Here is a 22,329-nt window from a genome sequence, read left to right on the forward strand (position 1 = left end):
GTGTAATTTAATTTTTGAATTTGCGCATTTTCGATGTTCTCTTTTAATAATTTACATTTCAACACATCTAACATTTGCGCCTTCTCTATTTATTAACATTCTCTGCATTAACATTAACATTTCCTGTCGCTTTTTCGTTTCATTCGATACTGGAATTACAGCCCAACGAGCGCAAAGAAGTTTCACTTCAAAAAATGTATATGTGCACTTTAAGTGTGTATTTAGTTTTTAGTAATGGTATTTAAATAATATTTTTTAATTTAAACGCACTATCATGAAATGATCAAAACCATCCAAAATATCTTAACCAATAAATATACAATTTTTAATTGCTTTGCAGAGATGCCAACTGCTGTTGTGCTGCTTATTAGAAATGCTGCGAATAAGTTTTTTGTGCAATTAACCGGGGAAAATTAAAGAATATTTTTTTCAATAACATATATTTTTAACCTATTATATTGGTCATAGCTAGCTGAATTGATCAATTAATTTAGTTAGACTTACCATTTTAATCGAATATAGATCGTGTTGAAACTGGAAACTAAGATAAGTACAACTCGTTTCCATTCCATTTTGTACCAGTGTAAGGTTATCACGAGTTGCTAAGGACTTGGCGGATTTGATATTACACGGCCGTTACATAGAGATAAGTGCGGGTGTCATACACATAAATGCTTTGAGTTCGCAGCATTAATCGAAGTTCTTAAATCCAATGTCTTACATGCATACATTTATCATTGTTCCTACTAAAGTTTATATACGAGTATACTTAACTGTATATATATATATGTCTGAAATTATTTCAGGTATTTTGGTGCAACCAATAAGTCGAACAAAAGAATATAAATGGGGTGCGAAGTGGAACATGCGTAATGCTTTTTATCGCTCTCACAGTACTCAAAATCTAACAGAGCGGTCGAAACCTCGTTAAAACAAAACGCCCGTATATGCATATACTCGTTTATAGCTTGTGATTTGCTCTCCCAGATTCCGGTGCTTAACACAGCTTCCGCGAGCGCTCGTACAACATGGCGTATACGCAACTTGGCCTCGCTCTTGTATGAAATAATGGAATCATTGACTACGCCATGTGTGGACTCGCAGTTTTCAGTTTTGCTACAACCACGTTATATGCTTAGTTGCTCTGAACATCGGTGCACCGAAGCGCAATGTCAAATTAGCATAGACCAAAGATTGTGTATAAGGTATTGGTGACAGAAACAGTAAAATATTTGCTAACATAATTCTACCTGTAAAAATGTGCATTCATGCCAATTTCGAGACAGTTTAAAATATATAGCTATAGATATTACAGCCGTTTTAATTAATGCAATACTCAAAAATGTGTTTGGCCAATATTCAATTTAACTCTGCAGCTAGGTTTATTAAGCTAAAACCTATTCTGCTGCATCTATATAGCACTTATTTACATGGGATTTTCGAGTTCGGCTTTGTATTAAATATAGAAGTACAATGCAACATAAGAAAAATGCTACTTCATGCCAATTAAGGTTAGTATATGTGTCAATAATTGATTAACTTGAATATATATTAGCTCATTGAAAATTCATCATCAAATCACTGTGCACACACGTTAACATACATGAATGTGTGTTGTTATAAACTGATGCACATATAATACACACATGCCTAAATGCATATAATTTTTCTGAAATTTTATTTTCAAAGGCATACACACTCAATGCAAATATTTTCACCGCCAATAGTGGATTTATCCATTAAATACGGATCTAAAGCTCCGAGAAATAGTGGAAAAAAACGTTCACTTCAAAATTAATATAAAGATTCCTTGATGAATCTCAAAAATAATTATTAACTTATATTTCTGAAATATAAGTACAATAATGATACTCTTAGATCTTAACAAAATTATCATGAAATGCAATTACAAACTACATAGTTTTAACTTTTGCCAATAAATCTTAGTAAAGTTATTTAACCAAATTGTGAATTTATTATTTTGAACCGTTTAAATAAATATTTATCCCTGAACAGGGAATATTTAATTTGCAATGACAATCAGAAGGATCCGTCGGAGACCCTTGACGAGACCTCTTTATGATATATACGCGAGCTAGAACCTCAGTTTTTGAGGTATCGATCTGAAACCTTGCGCACGTCCTTTTTTCCCCAAGAAGCTGCTCATTTGCCCTCTATAGATATAGCTGCCATACAAACTGATAGGTCAAAATCAAGTCCTTATATATTTTATTTGAAAAGTAGGATTTACTAAATTTGGTATGAATTATTGCCCAAGACAATGTTACATTCTCTGAACAAATTGGGTATACTATAGCATATAACTGTAATTCAAATTGACCGATGAACATAAATTTTGTACATAAAAGTTTTTTGTTGGACAAATTATTTTCACAAAATTTGGATAGATTATTGTCCAAGGCAACGCTACAATCTTCCAACATATTGTTCAGATCTGATCACCACAGCATGATTTGATGACAGTTATCCATCAAAACTCACCTATCAAAATTAAGTCCTTATATCGAAAGCTTTTATAACTATTTGACAAGTCATTCCCACGGCATAGATTATTGTCCAAGGTAACGCTACATTCTACAGAACAAATTGTTCAGACTATAACATATAATAATATAATACTTGTATAGCTGCCATTCAATCAGATGAAAATCAAGATGTATATTTTTTTATACCCTTTTATGTTATATACCTACGATTAAACTTATCAAGCATTGATAAAACATGAAGTTTAAAACTTTTAATCAATAAGTTTTCAACAAGCTTAAAATTTATTAGCTAATTTTCGTTGCATGATAAATCATTTTTTTTTAATCAGGGTGAATGGTCACCGTGTTCATTTATAATTTTATACTTTGAAATAGCATTTGAACGAGTTCTCAAAATTATTGTAACATGTGTAAGTGAAACTAGAATAGAATGTAGTAAGCATGTTAAGGACGAACTGACATCTTCAGGGAAGAATGTCGTGACATCTTCAGGGACATCGCTCTCAACATAAACACACGAAGATACCCTCCTCTTAATAAGAAAGAGTTCTTTAGCAATAATGTGAATGGGCGATAACTCATGTTTAGGTATCTTAGCATAGTATATTTTTGAATAACAAAGCGAATAAGATAAAACGAATGTTGGTATGTAAACTTATTGCTTACAATTTTTTAATCCTATTGTCCCTGTCGTTATGTAAGTGTTCACTTGTTATTCGTTAAATAATATAAGAGTTGTATTTGTAACTGTCCTGTCTGTCTACTTTACTTGGAAGAACAATCAACATATTATACTATATACAAAATGAAAAGCGAAGAAAATGTATTAAAAATAGTTATTGATTTTCAAAGTCTTTAAGCTATCGCTTGTACGTGAGTAGTGCATACATAAATATATGTGCATTGTACATACATATATAACTATGTATATTTAAAAGACAACATTAAGAATTAATAATAGTTGGAGCAGGGCCCGTCCATATAGGCAAATTAGGCAACTGCCTAGGGCGCAAGAATTTTAGGGCGACATTTCGGCTAACTTTAAGTTTATTTTTTTTTTATTTCAATAAAATATTGTATATAGTAATTTACAAAATTAATTTATTTAATTTTTATATAATACAAAAAAATCATAGTTTTATATAATATTTTCACATTCTTATACCAATTATAAACATCAACGGGAGTATTGTTAATTTTTTTCATAAATAGTAGCACCCAGTGGGTTTTGTTCTTTAATGTACATAGCTATGAGTTTATTACGAGTATTTCGTTGATTTGCACACAAAATATCACACATCTATGTATGTATCGGGTTTTCCAATAGCGATGATATGACTTTTAAGCGTCGTTTCGGCCATTTTTTTTAGCATGTCGTGATGTGCAATTCTCATACTCTCGCACTATTTGTTGAAATCCGCTTGGCTGTCTGTCCGTCCGTCTGTGAAAGCTGTGACTTAAGTAAAAATTGAGATATCTTTATAAAACTTGGTACACATGTTTCAGGTACAGTAAGAAGGTTGGCATTGCAGATGGGCGTAATCGGACCACTGCCACGCCCACAAAACGTTATTAATCAAAGACAAATAAATTGCCATAACTAAGCTCCAAAATAAGATACAAGACTGTTATTTGGTATACAGGATCACATTAGGGAGGGGCATCTGCAGTTTAAAATTTTTTTTTAAAACTGGGCGTGGAATAATGTGTGAATAATGCGTCTAAGTCGAACCAAAACTGTTCAACTCCCTAAGTACCGAATTTGTGGACCCCAGTGCCTGTAGTTGACTCTTAACCTAATATATCGGTCATTGTTTAAGATATATAGTTGAAATTCATATAATAAAATAAATAAATGAAACTCTCGATAATAGTATGTCTTTGTGTCAAAAATTGGTTGAATCGGATCAATACTTCCTTTAATATAAAATTTTGCCAACACCTGAAATAATTTCCCGGGCTTTGATCCTTTCAAGTTGCAAGAGTATAATATGTTCGGTTACACCCGAACTTAGAACTTCCTTACTTATTTTTCATTAATATATATAGCTATACGAAAGAACAAAGAACTGATTTTGCTTTGAAACAACTTGAAAACGATAACGATTTCTTTAAGAAAATCAATTCTGGTGCAAAGAAAATCCACAAATAATTCATGAACAATTATTACATTCACCTAAATTGAAAGTTTGGTGGTGTTTTTGGTCTAATGAAATCATCATTCCGTACTTCTTTCGAAATGAAGGTGACACCGTTACTGTAACTATTGTGAGAAAAGTTTTAAAGTTTCAAAGATTTAACACCATTAGATTACTTCTTGTTGCGTTATTTGAAGTCATTGGTATTTAGCAATAAACCATACTCTCTTCAAGCTTTAGAAGTCAATATTGAACATGCAATTCATGGCATACGACTTGATTTAGTGGAAGAAGTACTCGAAACTTGGGTTCATCGAATTCGTTCCTGCAAAAGAAGTTGTGAAGGCGATTTGAATGACGTTATATTCAGAGCTTAATTTTATCGATTATACTAAATAAAAAACATTTGAATTTCCTTAACAATTAGTGTGGTTTCTTTTTGTTAAATCATATCACTCTTATTGGAAAACCCTGTACATACATACGTACATTCGAATCAGAAAGTCAAGAAGCCTTCTACGTAAACAAATATCACTTCCCGAGTAAAGAAGATAAAAAATTAAAAAATAACTATTTCAACAAATCGTCCAAGGCATAGAGATATTCAACTGGGAGATACGCGGAACTTAGGCCGTCTGATCAAGGAAGACTTTTTGAATCAGTGCTTGCCTAAGAACAGCAAGTAAAGAAAGACTCGGATGAGCACATACTGTTGCTCTAAATGGGATATCGATTAACAATATGCGAAACTACCGGCAAAACTTCATAAAGTTCAAGAGTTTTTTAGGCATTTCAATTAAACGATTATTCTCATCTACAATACCAATGACCAAGTTTCATCAATATATAATATAACAATATACTGCACCTAATAGACAGACGTTCATCTGTAAAAGCTGTGTACACAGTTAATGGCTCTCTAGCCATTTAGACTTTATAAACGGTTCTATTGGTTTATAAAAACTAACTTAAGCCGATAAATAGTACATATGTAAAATATGCTACAAAAGTCAAATTATTCACAGAGAGTCACTACTTACGGATGTGTCATTACAAAATATACAATACAAAAATCTTAAAAAGTGAGAGGGCCCCGTCCACAAGGCCCACATATAATATTTTTTGGTGCTATAACAGCCCACAGTTAAATAAATAAATATGTGTGATACACAAAATGATATATTATACATGTTTAATATATATCATTGCGCAAGTGTAGCTGAAATTCTAGCTATCGCAGACAGTTGTGTATGTATATTAACGAATTCTATCAACGATTATTATAGTAGGTAGAAGTGTCAAAATAAGGAAACTGCTCAAAATTAAATATATTTAAGGAAAATGGAGGTACTTTATTTTTTCTTTATTTACAAACGTTCCCAGCTGAATAATTTACCAAAATTGGTCTTCAAAAAAACGTTACTTCTTAACATTTTTTTGAATTTTTGAAGTAATGTTTACATTTACACTTTTTTGTTGTGCAATATTTTTCTTTAATATTCATTTGTAATATTTATGCTTTAATGATGTGTTCTTATAGATTGATTTCAATTTCAACAACACACACAAATTTTATAATTTCACGACGAAGGTTCAAATAAATTCAATTCTCCTAATTCTAATGAATTATTTTCTATTGCTTTATGTTTTATTTTACCCAAAAATCTGACTCAGTGTTGTTGTCAGCGTTTTAAACAGACCGATTTCTGTAGCCTTCCATTAATAACAATCCTCATTCATTATCTGATGCAAACATAAGGGCAATTATAATCCACTTGCCTTCCGGGGTGGGTTATTTCCTTTAAATATCTGTTATTATAGTAGCAAAGAGTAACGAGAAATACTGGCTTTCCTATTTCCATTTTGACTTGCATATTATATTTGATGTATAACTACATTGTTAGTTAAAAAGCACTCACCACATTTTTGACTTTACTATTTCTGTCGCATAACGTATTAATAAAATTTTTAAGATTAAATGGTATTTACTGCTAGATATCCAATCAGAAGGAATTTTATTACAATTTCCGAACTGTAGACTCGTGACTGTATCTACTGAGTAGATACATAATAATATACTAAACTCATTGCATGTTCAATTTTATGTATATCTAAGCAATAAGTTAATTTCACTCAAAGCGGCAACTGTTGCATATTAGTAATTCAAATATAGTAAAAGAAGCAAACAAAATAATTTTTTAGTACATTAGCGTTAACCGGCATTAAAAATAAGCATCCTGTTATATGTTTGATATATCAAGATTAGCTGACAACCCACAATACACGGATGTACAAAACAAATGAAAGTCGAAAATAGTAAAATAAAATTTAAATATGTAACATTACTGTATACTGAAACAACATTATGGCGGTCACTTGATTACTAAGTTGAATCTCTATACAAAAAAGTTTGTTTTGTAGTTTTGTGAATGAGCGGCACAACCTTTCCGCCTCTAATGCTTAGTCAAAAAACGTTGTCCATTTGGCCCATTTCTAAATATACACATACATTTATACATATACATGTAAATATAATATACATATAAGCTTATATGAATACCACTGTTTAATTTTGCTAATCGCCTGGTCTAAACTCCTTTTTTTGATATTGCCCCAATATAAAAACATACATATATACATTTGTATACATATATATATGTATATATTTCAGATACATATCTGCCAACCTAAGGGTAAACATAGCAGTGCTTATCAGGTCTAACATATTTGGACAAGGCTACTGTTAAAAATTTTTTCTCATCACTCTAATAGCTCAAACAGTCACCGACATTCCTTCCTTCCGTAAGTCAGCTTCTACGACCTATCTTCTGAAAGCACAATGCAAATGAACACTCACCACCGCTTCTACCGTAGGCTTCTACCAGAGATAAAGAGATGCCCAACTTATCTCTTACTGGAAATGAGAGCGCAATTGCTAAACGTCAAAACCTCCTGACTCCGGCAACTGTCAAAGTTAAGGAGGTCTGACGTTAAGCAATTGGAAAAAGAGGGACGTCCAGATTTAAATCCTACCAAAAAAAATTAAACTGAGTTTTGTTGCTGCTGTTGAAGATCACTAACAAAAATTGGAAAACAATGAAAATTAAAGAAAACGCGAAATTGAAATGTACGTGATGAAATCTTTTGTGATGCCATGCTTCGTAGTATTAATTTTCAATTGAAAATGATATATAATATTTACTAATTGAGAGTTAAGACATTTTTTCACTTTTTAAGCATTAAAAGTTCAAAAATCAGTTATTTTAATATATCACAAAATAACAAAAATGGATTTAAATATTTTGTAGTAATTAAAAAATAAACTTGAATATATTATATTTGAAATATTCTTAAAATAACTCAAAATCACAGTCGAATACATATCTTTATAAAAAGATAAACTATTTTTAATAGTTGGATTTTAGTTTTGAGCTTTCACATTATGAAAAATTATATCTAAAAAACTAAAGGTGTGAAAAATCGTGTATACAAATAGAAGAATGGCAACATTGGTGAAATTAAAACAAAAGAGAACAACTGATTTCTGCGTTGCAACTACGGGCAAAACTTTTGACAAATTTTGTTTGATACGGGCGGTAAGGAAGGGAAGGAATGTCGGTGACTGTTTGAGCTATATGACTTGTCACAAAACTTTTGCCTTTCTGTTATAAAAGAGAGTTTAGAGCATGCATACGAGCAAACACACAAATATAGTATATACTTGTATTGATATATACATACGTATGTGTATAAAGCTTTGAAAGTTTTCCTGACTTAAAACAATTGAAAATCGTTTCGGGTGGCGCAGTTTTATGGATGTTGCAGCCGCAGCAACATCAACGGCATATCGCTCGCAAAGCGTATATTGAGCGGGATGGCTGCATACTCTTTGTACATGTGTCGGGTTTAAAGATCAAAATGTCTCAACGCAAAACACCAATAAGTGTAAAGGCTACATCTTTTCACCACTGCAGAGTGAGCGAGTGATTTGGTGACCAAGTATAGTAAATAGTGAGAAGTACAATCTTCTCTAGTTAATATTTGTGTGCATGTAGATTAAAGCACTTGTTCGTAACTACTGACCCATATATGTGGTGGTTCATATGCAACGAAGTTAACGAACATGCTCGGGATATTCTCTAATATTATTTATGTATGTGTATGTGTTTAAAACGGAAGTGCATTGATTATGAAAATCTCCAACTTAAGTAATATTAGTAAAGAAAGTTGTCAGCCAATACTCAATAACTCTACAAAGAAGGATTTACAACATACATACATATATGAAATATTCATAAATTACATATATATACCTAAGTTAAGGCAGGTCAAGTTCTAGGCAACTCAAAGAAATAATTTATCGCGATTCAGTATTTGCGCTTAAGTGTATACTCGAAATTTAACCTCTTCATGGTAAATACTACGATAACAATATAGTGCAATTGTGTATTCATTTATATTATATTCTGCTAAAATACCCAAATATTTTAGTGAGTGAATCGACAGTTCATTGCAAAAGTTACTACTGCGAAGTTGTCAATCATATCTGTCATTAAACATATAAACATTAGCAGACATAGTGCATACATATGTAAAACGAAATTGAACTTCTTAAAATTTTCAAAAAAATCGTCAATTTCTCTTTATATGGAAATTAATGCTTATTTTTGTTGCTTTTACATTTTCTTACCGAGTACATATTTCAATTAAAAAAGAAGTAAGGAAGTGCTAAGTTCGGGTGTTGCCGAAAATTTTATACTAAATATACTCTATATTAAAAACACCTTCAAATGAGATATATGTACACATGTGATATTAACTCGACCGAAAATGCTAAATTTAATATATTCATTTGTTGTGGAAAACGTATACCAGAGTATCGGAATTTATTACATTAGGAATATGAGCTTTAGACCAAGGTATAGACATAGACAAGGTACACACCACATAATTTTTAAGAAAACTTTTCCACCTAATGTCACTAAAATAATCACACATTTTGACCAACCTAAACTGTTAAAAGACAGGTGGAAAGACGAAAATCATATTACGGGCTATATTGGGTATAGAGAAAGCGATAGGCTGTTGCATTAATTTTTAAATTCCTCAGGTATACTCGAGAACATGTTTTGAAGCAATTTTATATAGAAATATTTTCACTGACCGACGTAGTATTGACTTTTTTTTATTAATTTTAGCCAATACCACATACTACTAAGACCCCACAGACTAATAAAATGATTCCCGGATTTCATTAAGGTACCTCACACACCATCACCAATCATATGGAGTAAAGTCAGCCGGCTATTCGAAAATCCTGGTATTAGTATTATCGGTCAAATTTTCGCCAAATTTGATCTATTTTAGACACAAAGACACACTGCTATAATTAAAACACGCTCTCTTAATTTCATTGATATAACTTACATACTGGCCGATATATGCGGTATAAAATAACCCAAAAGTTCAAAAATCCGATTAAATCCATTTTTGACATACAGAAATATGTGTACCATTTCATAAAGGTACCTTTATTTTTACTCAAGTTTCAGCATTATATTTTTTCATTGTGTTGAAAACGATAAATTTTGTACCGGAAAGTGATGATTTGCGGAAAGCATTAATTCTTTGTTTCCATTTGAAGAGAAGTGCGGCAGGGTCGCATCGAATGCTTGTCTAGGCATATTTTGATCATGATCTATCAAAAGCAATCCGGGACAACCATCAACAGCATCTGCAAAAACAGATCGATTCGGTAAGAACGCAATGCTCTGTGTTTGGTGGGATCAGAAGGGTGTGGTATATAATTTACTTCTGAAACCTGGTGAAACTGTTAATACTAATCGGTACAGATAATAACTGATCAATTTGAACTATACATTGATCCAAAAACGACCAGAATAGGCCAGAAAGAAAGTAATTTCGAAATTTACACGACAATGGACCTGCACACAAAGCAAAATAGGTTCAGAATACAATCAAATTACTTGGCTGGGAACTGCTACCCCACCCGCCGTATTCATCAGACTTGGCACCTTCGGATTACCATTTGGTTTATCGATGGGACACGCCTTGGCTAAGCAACACTTCGATTCCTACGCAGATGTCGAAAATTGGGTGTCTGATTGGTTTGCTTCAAAAGACGAACATTTCTATTGGCATGGTATCCACAAATTGCCAGAAAGATGATCAAAATATGTAAAAAGCAATTTTGGATAATTTTTTTTTACTTTCGCATTCAAAATTAGTATTTCATTTTCAGACAAAAATTATCACTTCATACCGGTAAACTGGTATAATATAGTTCCAAGACTCAGTGTTAAAACTATATTTTACTTCCCGTCAGCGAAAGTTATATTAAAATCACCCTCAAATAAGATATATCTGACATAAGCTCAACTGAAGAATTTAATATATTGATTTGATATGCGAAACGTCAACCAGAAGATCGGAAATTATTATATTATATTAGGGATATGAGGTGCTCACACATGCTCATTCAATTTTACAAAGATATCTCACATATTGGCCAATTTATACGGTTTAAAGTCAGTCGGAGGTTCGGAAATCTTTATATTAGGTATACGGCGGCTGGGGGAGTATTGATCCGATTTTATTCACTTTTATAACACTTTTATTAGCTTCACCTGTATATTTGTATGTATGTAACTTTTTCTGTGCAAGCGATAGCTTGACTATAAATTGAGATATATTGATGAAACTTGCTACATACTTCCTTAGCACCCGGTCGGACCGAAAAATACTTGTATCGTATATCGAGCCCACCACACTTTTTTCACAATGATAAAAGTAAATTTCGGGGAATATTTCTGTTAGTTTATATAAGGAATTATTTTTCACTTTTTAGTTTAAAGTGCTTTAAAAGCGTGTTTTCTAGTTCAGTATTATTAGAGAAAGATGCTCTCCGTGTTTCGGAAATATATCTCACACATTGACTGATATTTTCGATAAAAAATCAGCCATAGACCCAGTGTGCATAGCTAGACTTTAGATGGCATATTTTAAAGGCATCGGGATTCAGACTACGGGAATGGTCTACCCTGAATTTCAGGTATGATACTGACGCCTTCGTGCGGTTATCAGTAAATTAAGATAACAACTGGAAGTGATATTAAATTATCCTATACTATATTATAGCCAACATATTGAATTGCTTATAACCAGAAATATCTTCTTTAAAACTACGCGGACTACTAAAATTCAATACATTCGACCATATTATTTGGAGGGAAGCATTCTTATATCTAGGTATACAAGTATATATAAAATAAAGTCGTGTTAGTTACGCTATTTATTACTCAAGAACGTCTGAACCAATTCGGCTGAAAATTGTTGGAGAGGTAACTTAGAACGGGGACGGGCATGGGATTATTTTTATTTCTTTATGTTTAAAGTCAATACAATTCATATATCAAAGAATTATATTTCAAATCATAAGCATGTGTTCAAAATTCATGTAAGAATCATTTGAATATTTTATTACTTAAAAATTATATTTTTTTTTATTATACTTACTATATTGCTGATTTTTGCTACTGAACAAGGCCATTTTTTGTTAGGACTCACCATGTGGAACCGGTAAGACATTTTAATGTCACAACAGAGAACAGCATTGACATTTCTGATTTTTTATATCATCATCAAATGAATCTTTTTCTAATATCAAATATATATTGTATATATCAAGTTTCCCAAAAGGGATGATATGATTTCTATGTGATGTTTCGGCCATTTTTAATATGTCATGACCTGTAATTTATTTTCATTGTGTTCAGTAATGTTTGCAATTTCATCATGGAAATATATACAAATTGGTTGAAAAGCTTCAGCAAAATTAAAAAATACTGTGTTTGGTACGAAATATATATATTTATTTAATATAAACTCCCTTAATTTCAATACACTTTTTCCAATGATCCTCCAATAATTTTAGCCAATTCTGCAAAATTTACGTCTACGGCTGTAATAGCTTCTTCATTTGACGAAAATTGTTTCAAGTTTCTGAAGTGGTAGTAGTCGCTGGGAGCCAAATCTGGTGAATACGGTGGATGCTCAAGCAATTCGTACTTTAATTCGTTGAATTTTGTCATTGTTAAAACACTTTTGTGAGCAGGTGCATTGTCTTGATGAAAAATTTTTTCTCACGAATTTTTTCATCCAGCTGACTTAAAAGGCTGCAATAATGTTCAGAGTTTATTGTTTTCGCTTTCTGCAGATAATCAATTAACCAAATTCTATTTGCATCCCAAAAAAACCGATGCCATAACCTTCTTTGCTTATCGTTGTGACTTAACCTGCTTTGGAACTGAACAACCAGCTTCAGTCCACTGTAAACGTTCTATTTCAATTCAGGATCAGGGTGGTATATCCAAGTCTCATCCATAGAGAGCAAGAAATCGGTATTGTTCTGCTTAAAATGTTCTAAATTATGCTGAGAAATTTGTTGTGGATCCAGTTCTTGTTGAATTGTTAACATTCCAAACAGCTTTTTCATATGTAATTTTCCATTTATGAAGTATTCGTTCGTCTGAGATGCTTATGGCATTAGCAATTTCACACTTAGTCAAACTTGGATCTTCACTTACTATATTATGAACTTGCTCAATGATTTCTGGTGTGGTTGCGGTTTTTGGTCGTCCTTCGCGTGGTTCGTCTTCAAGCCTAGTACGACCACGTTTAAATTCACCAGTCCAAGGTGAGGACTCCTTATAAACTGTTAAGAATTGAAGAATCTAATCACTGCGCGATATAAAATGTTTTCCATATTAAAAAAATACTCTGACAAATTCAAATGGCTCGTAAACAAAGAATTAATTGACATAATGACCTGTAACTCCCTCTTTATTGGTAGAACGTACGACCGGGATACCTGAAATATTAATGAATTTCGGACATTTAATTTTTACTTTTAACCTATGAAAACGATCACAGTGGAATAGTAGAATAGAACTGCAACCAAATACATCGATTATACTGCCAGACAATTTCTGCACTCCTGTTCGCGAAAAAAATTTATTAAATGAGAGTATATTTCTGAAAATAAAATTATTTGTTTGGATTATAACTGGCTCAGTAATCGGGCTATAGGTATTAGCGGCCACAAATGTAGAAGTTGATAAAATCATTTTCCAGTTACAACAGTTGTTGCTATCAGATATATTTCATATTATTCATTCTAAAAGCTCCTGTTGTTGATGAAAATGAAAACGCAAATTATCTGTTGTAGATATAATCGGAATGACATCACATAATCGTCGGTATAAAATTGTTCAACTATTAGTATTCAGCGTAATTTCAATCCAACTCAATTATGCAACGATACACGTTTTGTAATCAAGAAGATTACAGAAAATATTATTGTAATAGCCATTTTATTTGGAAAATTTAATAGAGAAATTGTCCTCTTGCCACGTTTTCCAATGATACTGTCAGAATATACGATACGAGTAGAGCTGAATTCAGCTGAATTTGAAAATGTTTATAATTAATAACTATAAGTTTTATTGTTAAAAATTAAGAATGGGGTACTCTTTCATTATCTCAAATGTTATCAATTAACAACTCTCAAAATTACTCATTTGTTACAAACTTGAATATAAAATTAATAAAATTAAAAATTCGACATCTTACATATTATGTTCATTTGTGCTTAAAAACAAAACTTAGGTATCAATCCTTTTCAAATTTGGAAGTAATGTATTCATAAATACAATTTTATTGTATATAATTAACTGAGACCCGTCCCGGCTTCGCACGGTGCAACGCTGATACACTAGAAAAACTGTGAACGATGTTTATAAAAATAGCGGCCCGCTCCGGCTTCGCACGGGTATAACGGGTATAAAATATATATCCTATGTCACTCACTGATAAAATGATTAAAATTGATCCAGTAATTTTGATTTATTCATTACTGCCCGTGGCAAGCAAAGTGAAATTTGGAGTAAAACAATTCCCCTTTCCCTATATCATGAAGATTTCCTGCTATCTTTGGAATATCTAAATTTATACACTACATTTTTACTTATTTACTTTTTAAATTTTATCCTATTTATTTTATTTTTACAACAATTAATATATTACAGAATGTCTTTATATGCAACACAGCTTTCTTGTCATTAGACAGTACAAACATGTTTTCTCTAGAGTTTACTCTTGAAAGAGCGACACACAGTTGGCCATCTGAAAAACAGTCAACGCTCAAATCTAAGCCTGCAACATTGAAGGTTTGACCCTGAGATTTATTAATGGTCAGATGTCTTTAAAGGAAACTGTAAACGTTTAAATTGAAAGGGTAAATCCGATGGTATCAGAGGGATTCGGGGAATCAGTACATCTTCTCCGGTACCACATCCTGTGAGTATTGTGCACTCTATTATGAAAGTTCTCAGTGACTTAACCAGCAAACGCGTGCTATTGTGAAGTTTAGGTTGATTCAGATTTCTTATTAAAATAACAGGACAACCTACTTTTAACACCATTTTGTGAGGAGTGAGTTCAGACGGGTTCAAAGAGTTTAGAAATTCTGTAGGAAAATGAACAGCTTCTTCCAAATCGAGAATAGTATCGACCGAGTAGTATATGTTCGTCGGCGCATCAATCTTTGAAAGAATCAAGTTATGTACCTTATCTACTTGTTCATTAGTTGATGACAGAGTCGATCTATCTTTAAACCAATATATTGTCTTATAACTTATGTTATCAATGTCAGAATAGACATTGTTGACTAACTCTTGGATGTTGTATAACAAAACATAAATGTTTTCTAGGATAATCCTTCCCTCCCTTTGTATTAACTCTCCATTTTCCAACTTTTAGCAGCATCTCTGGAAATATACTGTTCTCAAGTGAAGATGACGAAACCCTATATTACTTTTTAAGCTCTAATTTATTGACATGTGGCCAAAGGTTGGATTTTTTTAGGGAAGCATTTATTTCGTCAACCCGTGTTCCTCGAGTCACAACTAGTAGGATTTGACGGAAATCTCCTGATAACAGAATTTTACATCTATCCATAGGTAAATTTTTGTTGCGCAAATCACGTCACAATCATCTATCCAGTGCTTCCACAGACGTCTTGTTTGACATGGTAGCTTCATCCCAGACTATTAATGAGCAGTCACGCATCAATTTTCCTGTATTGCTCTGTTTAGAAACAACACAGACGCTGTTATTATCATCGGTGGCGATTTAATCGAAGGATCGTAATTAATAGCATAATTTTCTTTATTTAGCCATGAATTAGTAACTCGTGCTGGTGATTCTCTGGCTCTATGTATTCGATATCTATCCCTATCTCGGCTGCGGCGAACCTCACGCTCTACTGAAGATTATCTCTCTCTCTCTATTCTGTTCAGTTTTTTTTGTTAACTGAAATACTTTAACTTAAACTATGATTTTATTGAGTATTGTTATTTTCCTCGCTAGAGAGTTCTGATAATAAACGCGTCCGATTGCTGCTATATTCAAAGTGCTATAGAGAGAACCGCGGCCTCCGACGCGCTATTTATAGGCAGGCTCCCGCTGCAAACGCTACGTTCCGCAATTTTTGAATCTGTAATATCTTCAAAAATGGCCTGTAAAGGGCCATATAGATCTATTATATATTAAATTAACAATGTATTTAAGGTATTTAGATGGATAGGGATTACTGCTGTATTGATTAAAATCGCTTCGAAAATTAGCCATTATTTGTCGTAAAAAGTAAATGATAAAAAATGTTATTGTGGGATATCCATAAGAGTATAGACATATACTATCGCGGAGTTTTCTGTAGACCTTTTCAATGTGTACGTTTGCAATGTAAGCGGATAAATGTAATTATTTACGACATCACATTAGAAACCTAAAAAAAACAGTATTTCTACACTATTTAATGGATGTTTTTATACACATAAACCTTCTTCTTGAATCACTACCTATTACAAAAAAACCGCATCAAAATCCGTTACGTAGTTTTAAAAATTTAAGCATACATAGGGATATAGGGACAGAGAAAGCGACTTTGTTTTATACTATGTATAGATGTGTGTAAAAGTAACGAGTGGACGGGGTCCCTAGTACTTTTATATAGGTATTTTACATATTGACCGATTTGTAGTATAAAATCAACCAGAGGGATAGAAATAAATATATACATATACACTATTCATCGATTTTAATTCGTTTTTACCATATTATAATTTTATTAAATATCTCATACGTAAAATACAGAACCGAAACTAATCACAAACTAGACGGCAAGAAGTGGCTTTAGTCCTGGAATATGTTTTATTTGCTAACAACTCAAACATGTTCAACTAGCAACTCTTATCATTGGTTTAAAATGGCTAAGCTGGAGCAACGTGGTTTAGAAACAAATGGAAGAAAATTCGAACTTTAATCTTTAGTTGCGGGGGTTATGGAAGCAAAAATCATTAATTTTGAGGAATATGTTCTTCAATTGGAATCAGAGGAAGAGACAGCGAAGATTGAAGAAAAAGAAAAGACTTAATGTTAATCACAGGTTACGGACATGGAAAGATTTTTGCCAGAAGCAGGAAGCTTATATATGTATACGTATATCAGCAAAAGTGTCAGAGCCGCACAACGGTCCAAGTGGAAGGCATATGGGTATCACGAAAAACTTGAAAAATTAAAGTAAAGGTTTTACTGGGTTGGTTGTCCTCATCCAGCTACAGAGAGGATTGCCACTTTGGTTGAATGCATTTTAGCTAAAGGGAATTTTAGTGAAAGGTCACGGAATCATGGCCAAATGAAACTCATTAACATTCTCTGCTATTACATAAGGGCTGCCGGAGTATCAGCACACACAGTTCTAATTAGAGTGTTGCCGAGAAAATTGTAAATGAGTTGTAACACATGGGCAGAAAATGACCAGGCCTAACAAAGAAAACACGGTTTTTTTGTTCAAAATTGGCTTTAATCATCAATACAATCTTCTTTAAGAGCAATACAATTATTTCAGCGCCGCTCTAACATTTTAATAACACTTTTGTAGAACGATTTGTCTTTTGCCTCAAAATAGGTTTGCGAACAACCAATAGTCGCTGGGAGTGAAAAGAAAATTCCGGTTGGTTAAGTTTAAACATGGCCAAACACTTCTCAGAATCATCAACACGTTGCTGTTGTTGGTCAACACTCAGCAAACGCGGCCCCACTTTGAACAGATCTCTCTTATGAACAAATGCTCATGCAATATAAATCTTTCTTCTTTTTAAATCCTTACGATGTCAGTGATATCACGCAACTTCATTTACCGTTCATTCAGAACGATTTCATTTTTTTTTTATGTTTTCTGGTGTTACAGCCTCATTTGGACGCCCACTGTGTTTTGCATTATTGGTGTCTCTACGACCACGTTTAAGTCAGCAAACCAACGTTTTATTGTGGATTCTGATAGTGCTAAACCCCCATAACACTTTTCAAGCCATTGCTTCACTTGAACGGTATTTTTTCCCATCAAGAAGCAGTGTTAAATTAAAACACGAATTTGTTCATAATCCTATGTTTTTAAAATAACAAAAGTAGCGTCACTCTTAACACAATAACTCGCAAACTAATGAGTAAAATGTCATGAAATTTTAACAGCTGTCATTTGAAGTTTAGTACTATCTGAAAATGCGGTAAATTCAATAAAAAATATAAAATTAGTGTCGGCTTTAGTATACCATGCCACGATTTCAGGGTATGGTTGGATAGAGGAGATTCTCCAGATCAAGAATATATATAATTATACCCGCCCTAGTTTTAGTTTTCGAGATATTTGCATTTTAAGTTGAAAAGTATACAAATTATATCTTGCAATTACTCGATTTATAGTTAACTTTTCTTTTATATTATGCAATTTCAACAACAACATTGTTTCAACATTTTTATTTTATATGAATAATTTCATATTTGCTTTAAATAAGCATTTTATTTATTACACAATTTTCGTTATATGCACATAACAAATAAGTTCCATGTTGACACATAATAGGTGTTGCCATATCCAAACGAACGAAAGCAATCAAAAAACTAATAAAACTAAAAAAAATACCTTCTACAATACATTATGGAACTTTCCGGCGGCTATAATTGTATATATTCTTGATCTTGAGAATATCACCTATCCAACCATACCCTTTTAACCCTAAAATCGTAAAGTTTCTCCTAAAATTATATATTAGAAGTTATAAGCTCGAATAACGAGTAATAAAACGTAAGTTATTTGAATTACAAATAAAGACGGGCAATTATAGCTCTTAAATTCTCACTTTTATGTAACACTAGTAATCGAACTCAAAATAGAGTTTCAACGTAGCCGATGCACCTAGTAAATCTGTTACAATACTAAGCCTTATATGTAAGGAATAAAAATAGAATAAAGAAAATCCTAAACTAGGCACATGGGGCTTAGACCAATGCTTTGACTGATTTATTGTTACAACAAAAATATCATTCTCACGTATTTTAATACAAATATACGCCTTCAAAACAGGCTCTCTTTAAGCCAATACAAGCATGCCAATTTTCCATACACTTGTTATAAGCATCGAATAGTATGACCTTCGGTGCCTTCAGCGAATTTATGTTATTTCAGTTTCGGCTCATTTTTGGATCGAAATTATTCATAAACTCATTCTCAGCTACGTTGTCAAACATCTTCTCTTCGACCTCTACTCCACGTCAGTTTTGAACAAGTCGTCAAGAGTCAAGTCTTTGGGTAAGACCAGAGATAAAGAGATGTCCAACTCTCTTTTCACTTGAAATTGAGAGCGTAAATCACCTACCTGACTTTAACAGTTGATTGGATCGGGTAGATTTGACGTTTCATTAGAGAAAAAGTACAATTTTAATATACTTGTATGCATTTGATGAAACATTTTGTGATGTGATACGTCGGAGTATTAATTTTCAATGGAAAAATATAAAATAATATGTATTAATTGAAGGTTAACAAGTTTAATTCACTTGATTTATTGGTGAAGGTTCAGAAATCTGCTGTTTTAATATACCATAAAATCCAAAAAATAATTCAATGTGTAGCTATTCTGATCTGCTACAATGCAAAATGTTATAAAAAACACTAGGCGCTTTATCTCTGGTGGGAATTTACACAGACAAAATATGGTGAGTCGATCCATAGGATATCTTGACATCATCTGCTACTTCTTTGATGCTAACACGACGATCATCAACCACTGCTTCTTTAACATTTTCGGTGTTATAATTATTAACAGTTGTGGATGGACGACACGCACGATGACTTAACAACCTTCACCAAATGCTCTGTGCTACCTAAATACTTGAGTTCGTGATAAAGTGGACTTCCCAAAACACTTCTGCTGTGTTCCAACGCCGAGATTTCACTGTAAACCCAAAGCTTCCAAACACACACATTGACATATGGAGGTCAAACTTCACATAAACAAACAAAAAATGGGATCAATGTAGCAACAAAATTAGCGTTTCCGCACGCAGTTTAAATTGACCCGTTGGATTTTCAATTTCCACGACAGTCGTTTCTACGTTACCAGAAACGACCGGAATTTTATCCGGCCAAGGGTTGTTGTTTCGCGATCTAACCTTGTTCGGATCGGTAAGGTAGGTTAGGTTTGTCATCAATGGAAGAACTCAGCAGCAGAGTTGCTCCGCATCCTCCTGAACAGTGCTAACATTGAGACCAACCAGGGCCCGGAAAAAATTTTCTGATGCGTTTGGTGTAAAAGGCTCCACTCAAACTCTACCTCTTTTAGGTGCAATATATGCATGGATGGAACTATCTTAAGACCTGGTCAGCCCTTAAGACTCATAGGGAGTGGACCACACGTTATGTGGCCAGATGCACAACTGCGACACTAGCCTCTACGTCTGTGCAAATTGCACATAGTTCCCACACTGTGCTGGTGTCGAAAGACAGCCACTCTACCTACCTACCCACACTGTGGCAACTCCTGATTCCTCACACAATGCAATTCCTGCACTGGTTGGTGTCATTTTCCAACGTGCTCCAGCCTGCGCACCACGCAGTGAAGTATGTCGCTTTTCCTAGTCCTAAAAATATTAACATACTGTTTGTTAGTCCGATTGTTTTTATTAAATTTTCTTAATAAAACAAAGCAGGCATCTGACCAATGTCACAAGTTAATCGACAATGTACAGTTTCACCTATCAATATATTTTAATATCCAACGTGATATTCTTAGACTAGACTTAGACTTCTAGAAAATATTATATATGCCGAAGGATATGTCATAACATTCAAAATGTCGGGACAAATTGATTTCCGGATGTTTCCCTGGCCATCCTTTTATGCGAAACTTCGGTGTTGGTACTCACAAAATACTCTGTTGTTTTAAAATTATGAAGTTAATGAAGTTATTTTATAACTCTAATTGATAGAGATAGCGCAAAATAGTTTCATAGCTTTATCAAGTCCCGCACTCTTGTTTCGTAGTACCCCCATTATATTGGTAGATTTTGAAAAATTCTCATTAGGTAAGAATGTGGAGGCATTTTCTTGTAACACTCATATGAATATGGATTTTTATAATATTGTCCATGTTGCAAACATTATAATATTTTTATTTAGCTAACTGTTTTTTATAACAGCAAAAACGAATCGAAATAGATATATTATATATAATATTATATACATATATGTATACTCGTATAATGATCAGCATGTTTTATTCGGAACGTCTGTATGATGAGTGAGAAAATGGATAAAATCGGATAGTAACTACACCTTCATGCATTAAAAGTTTATGCTGAAACTACAAAATGTGCGTTAACTGTCTAAAGAAAAACGTCAGAACCTTTACTCTCCTTTTCGAGGGTATATTATTTGTGTCTTCACAATGAACTGATCTTTCAGTATTTTACTAATTAAACTTTTATTATTATTGTTTATTAGGAATAATATACAAATATTAAACCTAATTACATAGAGGAGCACAAGCAACGGTGGCCATCGGCTCCGAATGTTAATACATAAAGAAAAAGCTAAAATAAGACTTATATTCTATTTTGCAAGTTATATTCTACTAGAAAATTATATATCTTTGAAATATTATCATGAGATGGTGTAGTAAATAACTTACGATACTGATCAGTGATAAAGTGATTATTCCTAATACTCTCTAAAGCCAAACAATTGTTGAAAATGTAATCGATGGACAAGTTGTTCCCGCAGAAAAGGCAATTTGGTGGCTGCCTGCCGATGAGAATGTATTGATGTGTTAATTGAGTATGACCTATCCGTAGGCGTATGAAGATAGTTGATTGTAGGCGACTGATGCTGGTGAGGTAAATGACTTTATTCCGAGCAGGATTGAAATTTGTGTATCGGTGTTCAAAGCGTCTCCACTCCATAAGACTTTTATTGCGACTATGTTCTTGAAGCATTTTCCTAACATCATTTTGGTCCTGGGGGTCATATTGAAAGGTTGGCGCTGATTCGAAATATTTCGCTGCATAACCGGCTTGCTCATTGCCGGGAGTTCCGACGTGGCCAGGTACCCAGAGCAAAGCAAGTGAATGTCTAATGCATAGATCTCGGATTTTTCCAACAACGTTTGAGCTGTTACGTACGTTTGTTACCGCGTTCAAGCAGGAGAGATTATCCGATCAAATGACGAATTTACCTTTTTGATGAATTGCGTACTCTAATGCTTTGT

At 33.1% G+C, this 22,329-nt stretch overlaps 1 protein-coding gene across 9 annotated transcripts in view; it reads left to right on the plus strand.

Moving 5' to 3' along the window:
- The first annotated feature begins 955 nt into the window (after window positions 1-955).
- dpr14 (defective proboscis extension response 14) overlaps window positions 956-22,329 on the plus strand; it is a 45,824-nt gene continuing 24,450 nt past the window's right edge. The window contains exons 1-2 of one of the 9 annotated variants that reach the window (XM_070110617.1): window positions 8,441-8,620; window positions 9,844-9,980. Coding sequence is in view for 1 of the 9 variants with exons in the window: in XM_070110614.1 (XP_069966715.1) it covers window positions 9,476-9,581 (106 nt within the window). In the remaining 8 variants the exon portion in view is untranslated. Of the gene's footprint in view, window positions 1,512-8,440; window positions 8,657-9,338; window positions 9,582-9,843; window positions 9,981-14,818; window positions 15,023-22,329 lie in introns of those variants that run through there. The other 8 variants (XM_036371363.2, XM_070110615.1, XM_036371365.2 and 5 more) reach the window with 8 other exon arrangements.

The sequence above is a fragment of the Bactrocera oleae genome, chromosome 5, assembly GCF_042242935.1.
Source record: "Bactrocera oleae isolate idBacOlea1 chromosome 5, idBacOlea1, whole genome shotgun sequence".
NCBI lineage: Eukaryota > Metazoa > Arthropoda > Insecta > Diptera > Tephritidae > Bactrocera > Bactrocera oleae.